The sequence below is a fragment of the Podarcis raffonei genome, chromosome 3 (assembly GCF_027172205.1).
Source record: "Podarcis raffonei isolate rPodRaf1 chromosome 3, rPodRaf1.pri, whole genome shotgun sequence".
NCBI classification, from domain to species: domain Eukaryota; kingdom Metazoa; phylum Chordata; class Lepidosauria; order Squamata; family Lacertidae; genus Podarcis; species Podarcis raffonei.
This window is the reverse complement of record NC_070604.1, coordinates 2,127,933-2,148,685: the sequence shown is the minus strand read 5'-3', so window position 1 is coordinate 2,148,685 and position 20,753 is coordinate 2,127,933. Positions and strand designations below refer to the sequence as shown.

Sequence of the window (20,753 nt, the reverse complement as noted above, 5' to 3'; positions counted from 1 at the left end):
TGGATCAGATCAATGGCCCATCTGGTCCAGTATCCTGTTCTGGCAGTGACTGACCAGATGCCTGTGGGAAGCCTGGGAGCAGGAAACGAGAGCCATTTTGTCCACATGTGATTCCCAGCAACTGGGATACTAAATGGTGCTTCTTTAGTGACAGCATCAAGCCCTTTGAAATGAGTTGCTCCAATCTGAGAATCACCCAGACAGATAATTCCCAAACTGAGAACTGGCTTCAAGAGTCTGCTCTTGACCACAAACCCCTTTCAGAAAGGGTTGACCGATTCATAGAATCATAGAATCATAGAGTTGGAAGAGACCACAAGGGCCATCGAGTCCAACCCCCTGCCAAGCAGGAAACACCATCAGAGCACTCCTGACATATGGTTGTCAAGCCTCTGCTTAAAGACCTCCAAAGAAGGAGACTCCACCACACTCCTTGGCAGCAAATTCCACTGTCAAACAGCTCTTACACAGATTCCTCTGTGGAGGAGGGCAGAAGGTGCCTTGAGCAAACTTAACTGCTGATTGAATGTGAAACTCAAGTGTAGTCCTGCTTAATGAAACAGACGAGGAATATCAAACCAGTGCTCCTACTGCCTTGTAACAATTAGCAGAACAATTAGTGATAGTATAAGGCAAAACATATAATTACTTGTTTTGCTAAAATTTAAAATCTTTTAGACGTCTGCCTTTCCAGATTAATGAGCAAAACTGTCCAAGCAAAAAACTGAAATTAATCTCTTCCTCTCCCAACAACCGTTTTCATTATAGTCAAATGATTTTGTGCCCCCATCTCCTTTTTCTACTAGTTGAATAATTCACATTGATACATTATTCACAAAGCATCCCCAACATTTATACTTTTTTGGAAAAAATGAGTGTTTGACTGGTAAGTAACCACTTGCTGATTATTCAGGTGCCATAATCATTTCAGAACTACAAGTGAAGGGGAAAAATCAGTTACACATTCACAATTGTTAATTGACAGTTATGGATAGTAGTTTCTGCTACCCACATCTCAAAATCTTATTAAACGTCCCTGGGACATTTAAATCATTGTATTATGGGGTGTGGGGTTTTTTTTTTGGGGGGGGTAGAATAAGTTCCGCCTGCCAATACATCTACCAGGTAGAACATGTATCAGCTGTCAAGCATAGTCTCAATATGCCATAGGCAATTCAAAAGCAGTTTCTTGTGATATTACAGTATCTACCATTAGAACACTTAAAAATGATTTCTATTAATTTTATTGAACAGATTTCATGTCTGTGTCCTAACTATGCATCTTTTACAATACACTTGAAGCATCTGGAACAAGTATAAATCTGAAGCCAGGAACAAATGTTTATTGCTTAACTACACCTCTGCAAGGAAGGGCTTCAACGTTAAATCCCTGACAGAAAACTATGGGTAACATGAACGTTCAGCTATAATATTTCAACCTGAATCTCTATCAAGGCTTTAAAGGAATTAGCTTGTATTTTTCCCCTGTGCAAATGCTGTGAGGTAGATTTACAAATGCAGATTGAAATCTGCAATTGCAATTACTAAAATAAATGAAAAAAATCTATAAGCAGCAGTGAAACTGGCATGCAACTTAAAGAACTGTCAAGAACCATATTGCCTAAAAATAAGCTTACAATGACTATTTTAAAGACTGTGTGTGGTCTTACCCATATATTTTGGCATGATGCACTTTCTCCAACCACAGCTAGAGTCATCCAAAAGCAGTGGCACTGGAGAGTCTCTGTCTCACCTGTCAAAGCTGAAGAACGTTGTGCAACAGACCACCATGAGCCCATGGGTGTGATCCACAGAACAGCAGCAGCTGTTCTTGATAAGACCTCTTAACTATAGAAGAAACACTTCAAAATTCTTCCTTAAGAGAATCACCCTTAACGTGCACACAAACTTATGCAGAAAAACCATGCCAGTTCTATAATTATCATCTTTGTAACTTCACATTTATTCGCAGAGATTACACTGGAACATTACTTTTGGAGGCATCACTAACAGACATGAAGACACTTCTTGCATCAACTATCTTATTAAAAAATATCTGCTAGTAGAATCAGATGATGGCAGGGTCAGAGAGGATTATTGGGGCAGGGGGTGAAAAAAGAAAAGTGGATGTTTTAATCTTCCTTCTGAACATAAACACAAAACACAAAAAGTCCCATGTCAGAACACAAACTGGCCAAAATGTTCAAACATTAACCTGTTCAGGACTGAAGATGTTGGGGAACTGACTATGGCAAAAGAAAATAAAGTCCAAGTACCAAATCAAAAAACAATGCAAACATAGATTCAAAAAGCAAATTCAAATTATATGTAAATATCCATAAGCCATCACATACCTCCTTCTCCACCCAGCAATTAGTACAATGCTCATAGAGAACGTTAAGAGGGTTGCCCAATTTTCTAGGGACACGGCTATCTAAAAATAGTTCAGTCTGCCAGTTTCTGAGAAAACTCCTGTACTTTAATTATTGGCAGTAGTCTATCCACTGAGCTAAAAGGCTCCAGAGATTACTTTCACTTTTCCCAAGATATATTTAGAGTAGTAACTAGCATAGTTTGGATATTATTTTTCTTTGGTTTTGTCAGTAGCATGTTTGAAATAAATTTTATTAAGTGGTAGTGTAAGTAACATTGCATTGTGGGTAGCAGTTTCCTGCTTTAACCTAGCCACATCCTCAACTGTTATGAGAGAAAAGTTTCCCATATTTTGTGCAAAGTTGACTTTATTTTCTGTCTGAAAGAAAAATAAGACTGGAGGATAAAGCAAAAAAGATAGTGGCCTGAACCAACTAACTGCTTCCGGTAGGACTGTATTTGAATAAAAATCTATGTTAACACAGTCTACAAATCCTGAAAAATAATCGCACAGAAAAATGCATTAATTTGTAAGAACAATGACAAGAAAATGTGCACATTTAGCATGCCACCATTTCTAGTGCACATTTAGCATGCAGAATGATTTTCACAGTGAGACTGTGAGATGAGAAAATGGCTCAGCACAAACCACACAGCAAGCTGCACCACATGCAGCAGGTCTGGCGGTAAGGGTTAAAATGTTTGCCATCTAATAATAAACTCTGTCCCTGAAACGTCAGGTTAATAGAAAAGAAGTGCTCCTTGCAAATTAAGGTTACAATCCTCACATGTCTCACTTGCGCTTTTCAGAAGCCAAACTGTTGCTCTCTCTTCCAGTAGCTGGAAAGTTCATAAGAATGGCTCCCTGCCTTTGGGAAATGATGTGAGGGTGAATGCCCCACTTATGCTGCAGCCAAGGAAAACACAGGAGAAGCTGGACATTTTCCCCAGCCTCAACTCCTGAGTTTCAGCTGGGGAGCCAAGAGTCTTGAGGAAGCAGATGTCAGAGTTGCTGACCACAGCCTAGTAGGACACAGGAACTTGGAGGCTTCCTCAGATCTAGCAGATTACACAAGCTGTCTCCCAGTCACATCCCCAATATAAGAGGAGGCAGAGAGAGTTTTCCTTCTCACGGCCTCTGGTGCAGCCTCAACCTGGTGCTGCGTCTGACTGACACAAGGTGAGCAGCACGTCTTAATGGCCTCTAGGTATGTGCAGCTGGATAAGCTAAGAGCCCGTTCTTACATCCTGTCCTTCTGATGTAGGAACAAAAAACATGATTCCATTTCCCCTCTGTGCACCGACTGAACACAAGGATAGAAAATTTGCAGATTTGAAGCTTTATGGAGGCATTCCTCCTCCCAGACTCTGCTATTCTTTAGAGCATGTCAAAAGGGGGAGAAAAGATCTCAAGCCTTCCTCCAACGAGGGGACAAAAATTACCCCCATACTATCTCCAATTTCCCTCAAAGAGCAGTCAAGTTGGAGGGGAAAGAACAGACTGGGCTCCCATCCATTCTGCACTTGCCAATGGATGGACTATGGCCTGGGAGAGGAGGAGCCGTGGAAGAGCCCAGGCTCAGCGGCAGAAGGTCCCGGGTTCAACCCCCACCATCTCCAGGCAGAGCAGGAAGAAACTCCTGCCTGAATCCCTCGAAAGCGGCTGCCTGTCAGAGTAGGCAATGCTGAGCTCAACAGACCAGGGGTCGGCATTTCCCCCCATTAATTTTCAAAAGGACTGCTGCTTGAATGAGACCTTGATCTATTTTAGGGGTGCCCATTTTAACTAATCTTTAATGCCAAATTGTTAATGTGATGCAGTAAGGATGTCACTGCAATGGTGTTCAAAAAATATTGTGCACCGACCAGAGACAGACAGGTTCAAATCCCTTTGGCAGCCATGAGGCTCAATGGGTGCTATTGGGCCAGTCAATAACTCTCACCATAACATCCCACAGTGCTGTTGCAATGATAAAAATCATTGGAAAATTCAGTTTATGCCACCCTAAGTTCCTTGGAAGGATACAAATGTGATAAAAATAACAAGAATAGAATGCACAGCAAAAAAACAAAACAAAACCCAAGCCCCTGTCAATATACTTACTTAAACTAGAGAGAAATTCTAAAAATTTACATTTCATCCAGCTTCTGAAACCTTTTAGTGGTGCTAGGCTATTCAATATGTAAGCAGAAAGGGAAATGAAAAAGTAAGAGGAATGAAAGAGCACTCTCAGGAGAGAAAATGTCCTAAGATTCCTTGAGTGCACAGAGCACCTTCAAAGGCAGAGGGAGCTCTTATCAGCTCCATTGATTTAGGCAACTAATCATAACAGAAGTACTCCAGTTAGTTGTCTTGTATTTGGGGTGAAAGTATTATTTTCCCTGTGACAAACACACCGTTGGCAATATCTAATCTATTCCACAATTGTCAGTTCAAGTCCCGGCAGAAACATGTTGATGCAAAATGCTGAAATACTATAATTATACATTACAACTTGAAGCAGTATGCTAAATAAATTAAGAAGAGACAATTATAAGATAAAAAGTTTCATTTGCTGAGAATGCTAGAGTACAAAGAAAAGCGATAAAGTCATTTGATGCCTTTAAACAGTCAACTTTGATGGAGTCTGAACTTAAACAGTCATGTCTGCTAGTTTGTGTCTCTGTTACTTATTGTGGCAAAATTGGAATCATCGTCTATATGATATTAAAACAAGGATAAGTAGCCAAAAAAACTGTCTAAACTTGTTATAAAAACAAACTTCTTTGGGACAAATAAACTTTTTAAACATACCATTTACAACACACACACTGTTTAAAGTGAACACACAAGAATGTTTAAACACCATGCAAAAAGTGAAGATTACAGGTTTTCCAAATTTTGAACATTTTGTGGTTCAAGTGGCTATATAAGTGGCAAACAGTCAACTTGTTCATGATTTCATAGCAAAACAGCAAATCCAGTTGCACAGGCCACTTTTCTGCCTTTGCTTTTAGCACCAGGCTGATCCCCCCGACTCCTCTACCTGCTGGAATGAAGGCTACACAGGATGAATGCTATTTCCATTCTGCCCGTCTGCCACATGCCTCCGTTTATGGTCAAACACACCAACAGGCCAATTCAATTAATAAAAATGAATATTTAATTTTAAAGAAAAAATAGAGATACCAAAAGGCCCATGTTTGCAGTTGCTGCTACTAAGTTGCACCAGAAATTTCTGGAATTTCTCCGAGTTCTTAGAGAGACAATCATTCATGATGATTTCTGAATGAAATAATGAAACTATCACTGATTTCTACTTTGGAAATAAAATTATATATTTATCACTGAAAAGCTCTTTTAAAAATAAAAATGAGCTGAATTATGAAGATTTCTTCCCCTACATATTAATGTCTCTCATTCTTCCTTTCATTTGAAGTACAAGCCATTTTTGATGAGACAAATCATAAAGTAGTGCTTATATCTAAGTGCAACAGATAATTTGCCATTGCTCTTCTAAAATTTTATTCAGCATAGTTATTGATTTGATGAGAGCAAATAAGGAATCCATTCATACAACAAATGAATGAAAAATACAACTGCAAAAAGTACACTGAAATACATATTTCAATTACACAGCAGCACAAAGGTGATTTTTTGACCCATCTTGCCTCCCTCAGCAAAGACTATGGAGAAAGTCAACTCAAGAGGGCAATATCATCAGCGAGGGGGGGAAGCACAAATTTTCAAAGCCATAACATTAGGCAAAGTATACAGAAGGAAATATGAAGAAATACACTGAAGTGACACAAACAGTGGCACTTATATTGATGCACAATTATATAATGCAAGTTTTTAAAAAAATATATAGTCAGGTTGTTGTGAGAACTGCGGATTTCATTAATAAGTCAGGATATAGCTTAGCTACAACTTTATTTATCAAAATTTTCAATCAAAGCAACACTCACAATTTATGCTCACAAATAAAATCTGCTTACTATGTCTGCAATCCTATACACACTTACCTAGGAATAAACACCATTGAATTCAATGGGCCCTGCTTCTGAACAGGCATGTTTAGGATAGCAGGGTAAAGAATGAAATCCTGGGCACATTTAGTGCGGTTTACTTCCAAGTAACCATGCATAGGCTCAAGCAGTAACAAGCACATATCTTTTACATCGTTTATATTATTTTTTCTATTACTTCATTTGATTGTGTCACAATTCAAATGATTTGACTTTCTTTATGCAAGCTAATTCAGGCATTAGATGATGGTCTTAAGAGGGGAGGTAAGAGATTGCCATAAGCACACAGGCAATCCAAGAACAATTCAATGTACCTCATTCTAAAAACAGAGAGGAAAAGTAATGATGTGCATAAATATACGTAATAAATTATGGTCAACATAAGATGTTTACAATCTAATGTACACTTCCTCCCTCCAATGTGTCCTGTTTTTGCCCCCCCCCCCGCTCTCCCTGATCCATTATCACCCCCACCCCATGTAATTTTACAAGCCCACTTCACCCCCAGCATCACTTTCCTGTCTGGCATTTCCAGTTGCCATCCTGTTTAGAGAGCAAGTGGAACAGAAAGGACGCCAAATATTATGCATCTGAGAAATGTCACAGCCAAATGTTAGAAAACACTTAGAAAGTGGACACCACTCAGTATTTTGCCACAATTAGCTCAATCCTCCAATAATGCTGCTAAATCTATGGAAATAAACTATCAATAGCCTGTGACCATTTTAACAAAATAAGCTATAAAAACAAATGAACAAGGCCAGGGAACATACAGTTTCTCAAAGATGTTTCCAATTTTGTTCTTAACACAAATGAGCAAATCAAAACACCACCATGCTAGTGTCTCTGCATGTTATTCTGTAGTGTGCACAGCATCCTGCAATTTTTTAAAAAAAAATTTTTTAAGCCCAAATTACACCCAGAACACCACATTCATTTTAACTATGTGCACTAGCATAGCTGAAGTTTCTGGTAGGCGACTGTATTTTGACACATCTAAAGAGACCATATGAAAGGTGCATGCCTAAGTGCCGACCCTGAGCATATGTACCAGATCTGTGCTCACTTTCAAAGCAAGCATTCCCATTGACTGCCGAAACCTGTTAAGAGAAATTCCTTTTGGAAAAGCAAGCACTGTTCCTTTTCTCTCAAATGCATTAAGTACATTTCCCCTTAACTACTATCACAAGTTGTATCAAATATCTCGTATATTGCATCCTCCCTGTCTCTGCTTTAAAATGTGTAAGTCACAATATGCAGATGACAGGATCTCTACGAAACAGAAAAGGCTGACATATAATTGCACTTAATGTTCATTACATAAAGCTGCCAACTAGCCTTGGGAGCACGTAACCTAGACAGACATGATTTAAGGTTTGCAAAGGAATCCCCAGACTAACACTTCAGTGACAGCCAATTATAGCCCCAAAAACACAGCCCCCAGTAAGCAGTCTGCTGGTAGAACTTGAGGAAAGGTAAAGTTTCTTACAATGAGTTACAGATTCACAAGCAGAGGAAGACAAGAAGAAAAAGAAAAACAGAAGGGAATCCAGCGAACCAGCAAATATGAAGCAGACCCAAAGATCGTGATACAATCCAAAGATGTAAATTATTGTAAATCATCACTGTTGTTCAGAATTTCACACAGACATTTGTGCCAATTCTGGTATACTTCTCCACAGACACAATAAGGAAGGGGGTGGGGGGGGAGAGGGAGAAAGAGAGAGAGAGAGAGAGAGAGAGGCAGGGAAACTTGGGAGAGTATAAATGAAGTTCTGCTGTCCATATGCTTTAAACGGCACAGAAGTTTATGCTCTTTCAGCATTTTGTATGCTCTCCAAATCCTCATGAGTCACAAAAATTAAAAAGCTATATCCTTCTGGATGCCAGGAAGGGCCTTACCACGGGGCTTTTGTCAAACTTTAAAAGGGGGGAGGAAAGGAAAAGCCACAGTGTTGGGCAGTCCCACTTTACTTGACTACTATGATGTCACAAACCACATGATTCTGTCTCTCCAGTAACAGTGCTTGCAAAAAAAAGGAGTTTTAAAAGCTTTTGCTTTTTTGGATTGTGTGAATGCTTCATTCGCCTCACAAACAACCACAGAACCACAAGTGCGGTGCAAACTTTCTCCAGAAGGACGCAGCAAGAAGCCTTTGGTTTTTAAATGGTTAATCTCAACAGGTCACCAGCAGCCACCGAGACCAACAGAGTCAGTAAGTGCTCTCAAACCACAGTCTATTCAGTAATAGTAGATCTGTCAAATATTTGCTTATTTTCTTTCTCTTCTCTTCTCTTTTTTTCATTCCTTGATTTGCTTTTCACATCTTACCAGCTTTTCAGAATTTTTTGATAAGAGGAGAAAAGTATAGAACCTATGTACTCCATGCATGCTATAAAACTGAAACAAAGTTTGGCTATGGTTTGTGATTTCAGTATAAGGCTTCAAGCAGTTTTTGCACCAGAAGATAACACACGCTGTGTGAGGGGAGGGGAAAACAATGGCATCGAACAGTCTCTTCAGCTCAGTGACACCTTGTCAGCAAAACTTCTTCTGGGGTAAGTGCTGGTTTTTTCACATATTACAAAATATTACTGATTGCCACAAATGGTTTGCTGTTTACATTTTACCTTGTTCTTTAAAACCACTATTTGAATGAAGTGAAAATAAACATGATGGCAACATACTTAATTTTTTTTTTTAAAAAAATGGAAAGCACAGTTGGGAGTTAATATACTTTACTGTACCCACTATTGCTCAGATAGCAGGTGTGCTCACCTTTCTGTGATTCACTATGCATTGTGTATATAGACCAAGCAGTAAAATCAGAATTCAGAATTTAGAGCAAATATGCTAACCATGGGACCTAGAAGAAAGGCGCCAGCTCTCTGAGAGTTCTAATGTCACAAAAGTCATTGCAGCAGGCTATTGGGGTTGATTTCCACAGTACTCAATATCATACGAAAATTATTAAGGCAAGGAAAAATAGCCATATAATTTTTCATTCACACACATACTAGCTGGCATCTCAATTTTTTGCTCTAAGTGTATGTAAATCTTACTGTTTTCAATTGAAACTTACTTCCAAGGTCATAGTCTTTTCCAACTTGTGTATATAGAACCGAATATATTTAGTATTAGTTTCTGTAGAGTTGTGTTTTTCCCCCCTACATAAGAAAACAATTTTACAAATGCATCAGGTTACAAGGACTCAATTATGCTGTTCTAAATAAGCATGCATACAAGCTAATAAACCCCTTGGCATCAAAACTAGGAAGTAGCAAAAGAGAACAAAGATGCAGCAGATGAGTCTGATTCTACAACAGTAGTAATATGTTTAAAGAAGCTCTGCAAAGCATGCCTGTTAAAGTAGACATCTTAAAATATCATCTTGGGATAATAAGTTTAATCGGCAGATATAGTCCACCTATGTGAATGTCAAAACATGAAGAAAGTTCTCAAGCTGTAAAACAGCACCTCTAACAGCCCTTTGAACTTTCCTGTCTAAGATCTGTTTTTGAAATTATGTCAGTACATACATAAATACCACATGAAATAAAAATGGCCACTTTTATTTATTAAAAAAAATACATAATATAGCAAGGAAGCTGGGAAACTACCGAGTTTATAGTGCAGCTGAGATTTAGCTTTCAAAGATGCAGTAAAACACTGCCCAATCTCAAAGGCCATTCGTCGTCCTTTGACCAGTGATCAGAGATGTTTTGCCTCCTTTGAAATGCTACAAAACTACCTGTTCAACAGTATCTAAACAACAGATATAGCATATATGAGGTGGGAAATGCAAATCACTTACAGTAGTTTCTTAACGTTGTCCATTTTAGTTCAAAACTATGTTGGGTTGTAAGCAAGTGAATTCCCTTGCTCCTTCAAAGAGGAAAAAAGCACCACCCTGATTCCTGCTGGAAAGGCACCTTGAGCTGCATGGTATCTGCTGGCTGGTGGTGGGACTTCCCTTGCCCCCTCCTACTTCACACATTATTCCAAGCGGCTCTTGCTGAAGCCCATGAATCCACTGCCATCTGTGAGCACAATTAGACATGAAGCAAGGCTTCTTCTGCTCATACAACACAGGGACCAACTTCATTTCTGATATACAAACACATCTGATCCATTACATAGTCCTATGCTTCAGAACCCTACTTTCTGGAAGTTCGTCACACTGAGTTACACTGTAATTAGATAGCCAGCATGCTAAAATATAGCAACAGAAAAACCTGAGGCTTTTAAAAGCGGCAAGGTTTTTTCTTCTCACCCAAACCTCTGCCTTAATGAAGCACAGCGCAAGTGTAGCCAGACCACATTATCCCAGTGTTTACAACAGGAAACACATATATGTGAACTTTCTTCTGCTTTTAACATCCCAAATGAGATTACAAGAAATATAGTTGGCTAAAGTTTTCATAACATGTAGGGCTGGCTACTTAATTCCCCTAATTTGGGTGGATCTTTAAACTACCTGGAAGGTCTGGGGACACGAGCAAAACATCCTTCCACGTGCACCGCATTCAAATAAGGCTGGCCAAGCACACACAGGAACAAGCAATAAGCATTCTATTTAGGGGGAAAGATATTAACTCCTCCAGGTGATTTGACAGGCACAATGCTTAGACAGACTTGCTGTCTTTTAAAGGAGAAATATAGGCAGCAGATACGTGTTCCAGAATTATTATGATTCACACCTCCGGGAATCTGTATCATCATCTGGTGGCCCTGCATTATTCTTGCTGCATTCAGTTATTTCCTTCTGGGCTGTTCCAATCGGCCACCATTTCCTCATCAGCCTAATTATCAGCTATCAGTTATAGAATTAACCCAAGACAATATGGAGGATAGAAAGGACGCACCCGATTTCCTCCGTTTGCAACTGATGGCAGTTCCATGCAACCATTAAAACATGTTGTCAGGTGTCATGTCGGACTATGCCAGTAACTGCATCCTATGCTAGAAATATTCCACATAACCATGTAAAGGCAATGTTTTGGCCTCGGGTTATATTATCTTAAATTAAGAGCTTGTTACTTTATTGTACATGTAGCAGCAGTAGTAAATATATCCTACATCTGTGGCGGCCTATACCCGGGGATTCATTCAAATGAATGGAGCACACTAGTGTTCTTGAGCAGCTCCCATTCCTTTCAATGGGGCTGCGCTGCAGAAATTTCCTGCCAGAGTATGCTCACAATTTACAGCTCATCTGTCAGCGAGCACAACATGCTGCTTATACGTAAATAAAAATAAATCACCAGTTTATTTACTTTTCAAGTGTTATATAATGAAAAACGAAAAATGATGAGTTACCACTGATTACAATTCATGCTTTCCCAAAAGACAGTGGGCACCTGAATGTGCTGCTATACTTGAAATAAAACAGTACTTTCAGATGCAAACTTCAGGCAATTTAAGGGAAATATAGCCATTCTAGTATTTTAAAATCCCCTACCTCGTTACTATGAAATGAGTCTGCATATGGCATATAGTATACCCAAGAGATCTGGGTGGGGGAAGGTGGGGGAGACATTTAACAATGAAGCCTCATCTCCTTCTGCATCCATACAGCCATCTTTCTTTTTTTCATGTACAGAGATTTGAAATACGGTATAAGCAACAAAATGAATTGATTTAATGATTCCATGAGCATCGGTAGTTTCCTTATAGTGCAATCTGATGTAAAATTCGTAAAGAAGAGAAATGTTCCAGTTAGTTTATAAAAAAAAAACCCCACCAAAATATTTGACAGTTAAATAAACAAGTGAAAAAAGCTAATTCACAGGAGAGACTAAGATTTTATCAGGCATACAGGATTAATTTTTATTGAATAGAACCATTCACAAATCAAAACTTACTCTACCCCAGTACTTTCATACAGCGCTAATCAATTACAAACCTTTTCTAGTGATTCAAAATCCATATGCTTTTAATTTTATACACTGGTGGTCTAAAATATAGAAATGAGGCTCAGCTAAGTCAGTCTGTATAGAAACATTTGCTCCCCCCTCCCAATAAATATTCATCTGGAGGTTTTCTTAGAGAGAGCTGCTCATATGAAGACTGTGGTAATATTTTTATACTGTACCTCCTTGTTGAAGTAAAGGTTAGGGGTTATCAAAATACCTCAACTGTATATACAAAAAAGGGGGGAAAGGGAAAAGGTAAGTATTCACATGAAAAATCCAAGGGAACTATATTATTTATTTTTGCATTTCCTATGATTAATGATGCACCAGTGCATACTTGAAAATTGAAGTCAAAGGAGGGGTAACACCTCAAATTCCTTTATAAAATGGACAAATGTCAAAGCTGGTAGGCTGTGTTAGCTAGCCGACCAGAAATATTTAAAAGACTCTGCCACCCCGACAGTACCACTGAAAATCCTGGTATGCACTGTAATTTCATAGGGGGTGGTCTAATAATGTTGTTACAGCATGCATTTAGCAACATATTTCAGTTTGGTTTCTTCAGTGGGATGGAGTATTTTATTCACATTTTTAACAGCACAACCCTATGAATGTTAACCCAAGTCCCACTGTGTTCCCTGGAGCAGACCCACTAGGAAGTGTGTTTCAGTTTGCAGCATAAAAGGCTCAATTTCATTTTAAAATTTTCAGGCTACATATGTCAAATTACCTTAACTGCATAAATAATTCCTAATGCTTTGCCGGCATGGGGATTTTTTTTAAGGCAATGAAAAGCATCCTGAAGGAACTGTTGAGGACAAGCTTTTAAGGCACTAGACATACTGTATTGTAACCTCTCCCTTTCCAAGCTTCGCTAATAATCACGATATGGAATCACAGAAATAATATTCTTGCTATTGGTATCCAGGAAAATCCGACTTTGGCTATTGCAGGTGATATTGCATAATTAAGAGAACTCATTGAATATGCATAATTAATAAAGCATTACAATAACCAGCCCATTTGCCATGCCCTATAGCGGGGGGGGGGGGGAATCTGTGGCCCTCCAGAGGTTGATAAGACTCCAACTCCCAGCAGCCCCTTCAGCATGTTGTAACCTAGCAACGGCTGGAGGGCCACAGGTTATGGAGGACATTCAAGGTAACAGCAGAATTGGAAAGGTAAACCTGTCACATTTTAAGCTTCTGGAGATCCAACTTTCCCGGGGCAGTTATTTTTAATGTAAAAAAACCACCAATGCCAGGTATTCTTCTTCAAACATGCATATTCTTCTCGGGATTTTTGTTTTAATACTCCCAATTAGACTTTTTGAAAAGTATGTATCGGGGTGCAATCCTATGCAGACTTACTTGGGTGTTTAATTAGACAAGCGATGACTTACTTTCATGTGTATGGTGACTGAGGTCCTGGTTATAAGGACAAATCAGGAAACACATTTTCTCCAGTAAGTTTTTTCCTCCAAAAATGTCAGGCTTTTCTGTAACCACAGGCTTTTGTCCACAGATAAGAGATTGCCACATAATTTTTGAGACTCTCGCTCTCAGTCTCTGGTTACAAAGCTGTACCAGTTCCATCTGAATTTTACCACTGAGCAGGGCTGCCATTCTCCACAATCCATGGGAGTTCAATGGATGACTTGTTCTTTGACTGCAGCCCCCAAGTTGCGTCTCCATCCTTATTCCCTCCACCTGTAGCTCATTATTTACTGTCTCTCAGGTGTTTTGTTTTTAGACTAATGACATTTCCTTTCATGAACAAGCCGTTAGTAATAGTGGTCACAATTTAATTTATTTAACGGAATTTTACCCCATCATAAGGAAGACTCAAGGTAGTTTATAACATCAAACATCAACAGAAAATTGAAATAATACCCTAACAACATAAGAAAAGAAAAGAAAAGAACAACCTAGTGTGTGAGAGTTCTGTTGTTAAGCCCACAGAAGCTACTGAGCTGACGCTCACTTCACACTGTGCTGGATTCTAGCAGAGAGCTCTCACACATGCAAACGAAGAGTAACATTTTAAAGATCAACATCAGTAAAAATAGGTTTTTACATAATAGTTACTGCAGCATAAAGCTGCTTTAACACCATCCCTACAAGAAGTATCCATTATTCCTGCATGTTTCCTACACGCACACCAGACACCCCCAAAAGAGAATACTATGTCATCCTCCAACCGGCTGCTCTGGGCTTCAACCTGTAGCTATTAGCTTCCTATTTTGTTACAAACTTGCCCTGGAGATTGGAGAAGGGGGATGGGAAAGAGCAACTTTGTACGGACTTCTGACGATTAACTTACTATGAGAGAGTAATTTCCAATTCATGGGGAAATGGCAGGATTTATTTAGGTTAAATGATATGTTTAAAATAGTTATGCTACAAAATCTAGTTTTCCAATTTGATCTGTGTATAAGAAAAGTACCAAAGATATTTTCAATTTTATCTAAGCTCACTTTTTCTAAAGCTAAGAATTACTTGTCCGTTGTGTCAGATGAAGAATCTCAGTCCTCTCTCAACATAAGTTTATCCACACTGCACTTTTAAATTAAGTTTTATGTATTTTCAAGTTTGTCAAAAAATGTTTTATCATAATTGAAAAAAATAATCTTAATTATTTTAAGTGAAGCTTAAAACTATTATTTCCTCTGCTGTCTGTTTTTTAGATGTGATACAATAATTAAAGTCAGAAACTTTTAGAATTAAAAAAAGGTTTTAACTTTCAACGTGTTAAAGTAAAAAAAAACAACGTTTTGGCAGACATTCAAACATAATGAATTTGTTGCTGTGTATTTTTGATATAGACATGGGCTGCATCATGGGCCATAATCATAAATCCACACTTCCAAGCGCTTTCCCATTTGAAATCAATGGGATTTACCACCCCCCAACTCACAGGTTTAGGCGCACTGCTAAACACGCCAAGCTAAAATGCATTCCTTGGAAGGCAGCCCAGCTGATTAGGAACAGTAACCTGAAAGCAATTTCATATAACCAATGATACTGGTTTCCAAATAAAATGTATTGAGGATCCCTGAGCAAGTGGCTTTTTGTACACACAATATATTTAATTATTTTTCCTCCTAAAATTATTTGGAAAGCATCTTGCAAAAAGGCTATTGCCTGCAAGACAACAGTCATTTCTCCTTTTCATGATACACAGAATAATCGGAGAAGCACTACAAGACTGCTTCTTCCTAGGGCAGCGCTGTGAAGCACTGGAGAAACAGAAGTTCAACAATGCACAATGTGGACATAAAAGCAGCCTTGTGAGACACACAGGTAGCAAGTGTTGCCCTGTATTTATTTCCCCAACTAATCAGTGCTATTTGCTTCCCTGAAGTAAAATTTCACTAAATTATGTTTACAAAAGGATCCTATAGCTTCCCAGCTTTGCTGCAAGCAATATTAGGATTCCATTCAAACGACCTTTTGCCTCAAGAGCTGCAGCCATTACAACAGTGACGGCCTTCTTCAAAATGCTTCCCTCCTCTTCCTCCCGGAGGAGTTTTCAATGACGGGCTCTCAGTTCATTTCACTTCTTTCAAATTCACTCCTATTCAGTGAATTCAGAGTTCAGGATGGCATACAGAATTTGTTGCTGCTGTTGTTGTCATCTAGATCATGTCACAGTGACCCTGTAAACTTTTCCTATCTAACCCTAAACTGCAAAATTAGAAACATAAAAAACCCAAGACAAGCAGGGATGTTTATTGATATTTTATTATTTAAAACATGCTTCATACAGTTATTTAGCAAAGAAGGGAATACTAAACCAAAAAAAGCTCAGTTTTCAGACTACAAAAATCCATAAGGAATTGTAAATTAAAGTGACTGATTAATCCAGTCAAAGAAGTGCTTATTTTAGAAAGTTACATAAATTGTTCGCAAAACCTGAACATATGAATCATTGCAATAATAATTTCCTGTAAAAAGTGCTGCTGTGTCTGTTATAAAAATAATACATGAAACGGATTTTCTAATGATGTTCTGCATAATGAGAAGAGTAACTTAAGTTTGTGTACTGTATATAAAACATTTTTCATTCATTCATTTCTAATGGTACAAGCAAAGAAGTATTAAATATATTTTTGGTAAACGTTAGACCGAGCCTGCAATCCTACATATCCTTCCCCATCAATTCAGTAGGTCTTACTTCTGAGTAAACATGCATAAGATTGGTCTGTGATAGCATTAATTCCCTGTTTATTTTAAGGCAAATTTGCTGTGCACACACAGACACTGATAGTTCTCTATGCTTACATGGATGAAACATTCCAATTCTGAATAAAGTTATCCCTTGACTTTCTTTTTAGAAACAGATATTTTAGTGGCTTATTCAAAGCTTGCAAAGTACTATTTTCTCTTTTACTTTTCTTTTCCATATGCATCTAAAGAGCAACTCCAATTAATTTTTCTCCACCTCCTTCAACTTTAGCACACTTACTTTTAAAATATGCGAGCCTAAAATGTAGAAGGATTTTAAAAGAGATGGAAGGAGGAAAGAGAGGGTCAGTTGTAAAACACTAGTACAATCGAGGCAGTAATCAATGAATTATGATCTGGCTATAACACAATATATAGTGGTATGATCTGAATAAATGTACGTAACTCTATGACAGCAGACAAACGCTGCAGTCACTCAATACAACACAAAGGAAATGTGTCAATACTGCCTTAATACTCCCTGTATATTACAGAAAACAAGTCAGTAAAAATGTAAACACCATTTACAGAGCTCACAAGACATACTAGACAAACTGCTGATGAATGGCAGTTATATTTACTCAGGCAAAAGATGAAAAATAATTGAATAGATTAATAGCTTTCTGGCTCTGATAAAATGCAAGAAAATCTGTTTCCAGGATTCTCACCATCTCTAAAATGTTTTAAAATATTCTTTTTCCGCTTCTCCTCCTGCCCCCATCCCCTTTCTCTCCTTCACATACCTGGTTCTTATCAACTACTGAAGCATCTTCATCCTCTTGGATGCTAACATTCCTATTCAACTTATAGCAAGCACAGTACAATTTACATACATCTATGCAAGGTTTGAAGATAATGTTGTTAGTTGCCTGTGTGATCTGATATTTTCAGTCCGATGATACCTTCCAGAAGAAGTACAGGGTTTCTGCATACAGTAACACGCCTTGAGCAAACCCTTTCTGCTGCACCATAATGATGCGATCCAAAAACTCAAGGGTACCTTAAACAACAGGCTACCTGTTCTAGCCATGCTCAGGAATGTGGCGAAATCATTTTTATTGATTTAACCTTTACAGGAATGCTACATATCCTCCGAGTAAAACATTTCTAATGTATTTATAATATGATACACCTTTGAGAAGTCTAAATTAAAAAAGAAAAAAGATCTAACAGAATAAGACAGCCCCCCCGCACTTCAAGATTATGTTCACTTTTCCAATAAGTTGATAAAACAAGTTTTCACAATTTTTAAGCCTACATTTAGCTTCAATGGACAGACACAGGAAAGTAATCCACCAAATGCTATTTCTACACAAGTACCACTTAACTAAAAGCTAGAGGCGGGGTAGTGATTGGTAGATTAAGCACATAGGTAGAAATCAAAATGCATTCACAACTTGTGACCCCAAGTCAATGCATTTTGGCCAAGTCCTTAAGAACCTGGCAAGCGAAGCAAGGGGAGGTGCTGTCCTTCGGAAGAGTTGTCATGCATGGCATCACACATGCCCCTCAGAAGAAAGAGGGCTTTTCCCTCTCTCTCTCCTCTCCCCGTGAGGCCCCTGCACCCCTGGAATTGTCTTGGAAATGTGGTCCATTTCTGAATGCCTCAAATTTTATGACATTTGAAAGACAGGCTAAAGAAGGCAAGGGTGGTAATAAGCCAAGTATTCAGTTAATCAGTTTGTCAGTGAGCATGTATCTAAATTTCCTAAACTGTGACGATAAGAAGAGACAATAAAAACATGACTGAGAGCCAAACTAGGCACAGTGACGTTCAGCAACTGTATGAATCATTTTTAAAACGTGAACTACAGGTGTAGGGAGAGTGATCTGGGGCAAAGGAGCCTTTATGCTTTTGTCCCTTAAAGGAGCCCGTATTTACCTGATCAGGCCGATGCATCTGCAATTTGCTTTGCTGCAGGAGCTCCCATTTCCTCCAGTGGGAACCTTTTCCAATGCAAACAGCACATTGGGGATCAATATCACAGTAGGAGAGGAAGGGTTATGCCAGGGATGGGGAAAATGCAGCCCTCCAGGTGTTAGAGCACAACTGCCACCATCCATCCAGACCACTGGTGATGCTGGCTGTGGCTGATAGGGCAATATCTGGAGGGCCACAGGTTCTCCAACTGTGCTCTGTATAGCACTTCCACTCCCATGCACAACAGACAGGTCACTGATACACTTTTAGTTGGCACATCTAGAATGAGGCTCCATGTTGCCTTGCACAAGAAGTGGGAGTTCTCATGTTCCCACTTATTGAACCAGGGCAGCAAAAATTTCCCTGAAAATATACCCTAGAGAAAGAAGTCTAATCTTTGGAAACAAGTCCACTGAAATTAATGGGACTTACCCTCTAGGCCAGGGGTTCTCAACCTGGTCCCTACAGCATTTCAGTGGGCATTTCAGGATTCTAGGTGGGCGGGAGGGGGTTCTACGGCACAAGCTGAATCCTCCTTCCATCGAGCACTGGGGGGCGGTAAGGAAATTTTACTATCAAGAAAGATGCATTAGTGGGCGGTAGGTATAAAAAGGTTGACTACCCCTGCTCTCGGGCAATTCTAAAATTGAGTTGCATATACTAGCAAATCTTTCTCTGAAATATATTCTGGAGTGGATGCAACACACCTTAGTAGTCAAGATCAACATTTATCTGCATGTACAAGTGGGGCAGGAGCAGTCAGTTAGATAAGAGGGAGCGCTTTCCTCAATCCTAATAAATGATACCCCAAGAAACACGAGTTTCACAAAGGCCAGAACCCTTGCAAGCACATAAAAGCCCAGCCTGGGAGTGGGATTTGTGTTGAGGGCATGGGTCTCCTAGCATGAATTCTCCATTCCTTGTTATTGAAGCTACCAACATGAGTTTGACCAAACTGCGGGAGGGAGTGGAAGACAGGAGTGCCTGGCGTGCTCTGGTCCAGGGGGTCACAACTAAACGGACACAACTAAATGACAAGAAACAACAATTCCCGCCCCTAGGATCTTCCACCACTGTTTTCCTTCTCTCCCCATCAGGGCAATGACCAAGCCCAGTCCTTAAAGGCTTATTTTGGGTTCCCCTTTTCATTCTGTTCTATGAGGCTTCATCTGCATCTGAAAAAAAAGTATAGTCCAGTTTGGCACCTTAATAAGAACTACCTATTGGTCTCTTAGCAGACTATGACTATCTTGGATTAGGAGTGTGAAGAGCCCATCTCCCCCAGCAACTGCCTATCTTGTCAAAGGGAATCTGCCTCAATCTTGGCTGTGGGTCTTTACAATGACGTTGGAAGGAGAAGTATTACCGTATTTTTTGCTCTATAAGACTCACTTTTCCCCTCCTAAAAAGTAAGGGGAAATGCGTGCGCGTCTTATGGAGCGAATGCAGGCTGTGCAGCTATCCCAGAAGCCAGAACAGCAAGAGGGATTGCTGCTTTCACTGCGCAGCGATCCCTCTTGCTGTTCTGGCTTCTGAGATTCAGAATATTTTTTTCTTGTTTTCTTCCTCCAAAAACTAGGTGCGTCTTGTGGTCTGGTGCGTCTTATAGAGCGGAAAATACGGTATCTTACTGTCAGTAATTAACAGATCACAAAGCTACCCCAACACTGCTGAATTATCAACTTTGTACCATTTTTTTTGTTTTGCTGATTCAGCCACCCTGTGTATGAGAAGGTTAGCAAAGCTGGATTTTAAATCAACAGGTATTCGTGTTCTTGCTCCAAGTAGTTAATGTACAGCAAATCTGTTTACCAAGATACAGTAAAATCTACATATTGAAAGTTACAAGGCAGATATGGTACAGGAAGAAGGCTTAATTCTTGTGCTGGCTGTGGTGGTGGGAGGTGGGACTGCCCTCGACAATGGAAATATCTGCCAACGGTGTGAAAGTTAATGATGTGCCTGTGCTAGCAAGGATGGTGCAGTGCTGACCAGGGATATTCCAAACCTGCTCGCTTAACAATGCAGTTGCGAGGTTGCAGTTAATGCTTTGGCTACCCAGGGATCTGTGTGTGTTTGACATCAGCTGTGTTGCAATGGCACTGTGTAAATCAAGCCCATGTATTGCATGTGGACCCAGGTTTGTAATCCAGGACAGACATGTGGGCAGTTTGAAAAAATTTCTTTGTGGTCTTGCCACTGTCATGTTGTTTGATTCACTGGGATATTATGGGAATGAACTGTGTGCGTGTTGCTGTTGTTGCTATTACATTTATTACCCACTCTTCAGGTCAGGTTCCCAGGTCAGG

The 20,753-nt window shown here is 39.3% G+C and overlaps 2 protein-coding genes across 16 annotated transcripts in view; one reads left to right on the top strand and one right to left on the bottom strand.

Annotated features, from left to right (window-relative positions):
* The window catches only part of SUPT3H (SPT3 homolog, SAGA and STAGA complex component), a 326,581-nt gene that overhangs the window by 246,405 nt on the left and 59,423 nt on the right, over window positions 1-20,753 (bottom strand). The gene's annotated exons all lie outside the window — the stretch shown is intronic.
* RUNX2 (RUNX family transcription factor 2) overlaps window positions 8,298-20,753 on the top strand; it is a 223,478-nt gene continuing 211,022 nt past the window's right edge. For 3 of the 9 annotated variants that reach the window (XM_053380334.1, XM_053380329.1, XM_053380336.1), the window contains exons 1-2: window positions 8,305-8,597; window positions 8,818-8,940. In XM_053380334.1, coding sequence (XP_053236309.1) covers window positions 8,883-8,940 — 58 coding nt within the window. In that variant the 5' untranslated portion in view covers window positions 8,305-8,597; window positions 8,818-8,882. Of the gene's footprint in view, window positions 8,598-8,817; window positions 8,941-20,753 lie in introns of those variants that run through there. The other 6 variants (XM_053380327.1, XM_053380331.1, XM_053380337.1 and 3 more) reach the window with 5 other exon arrangements.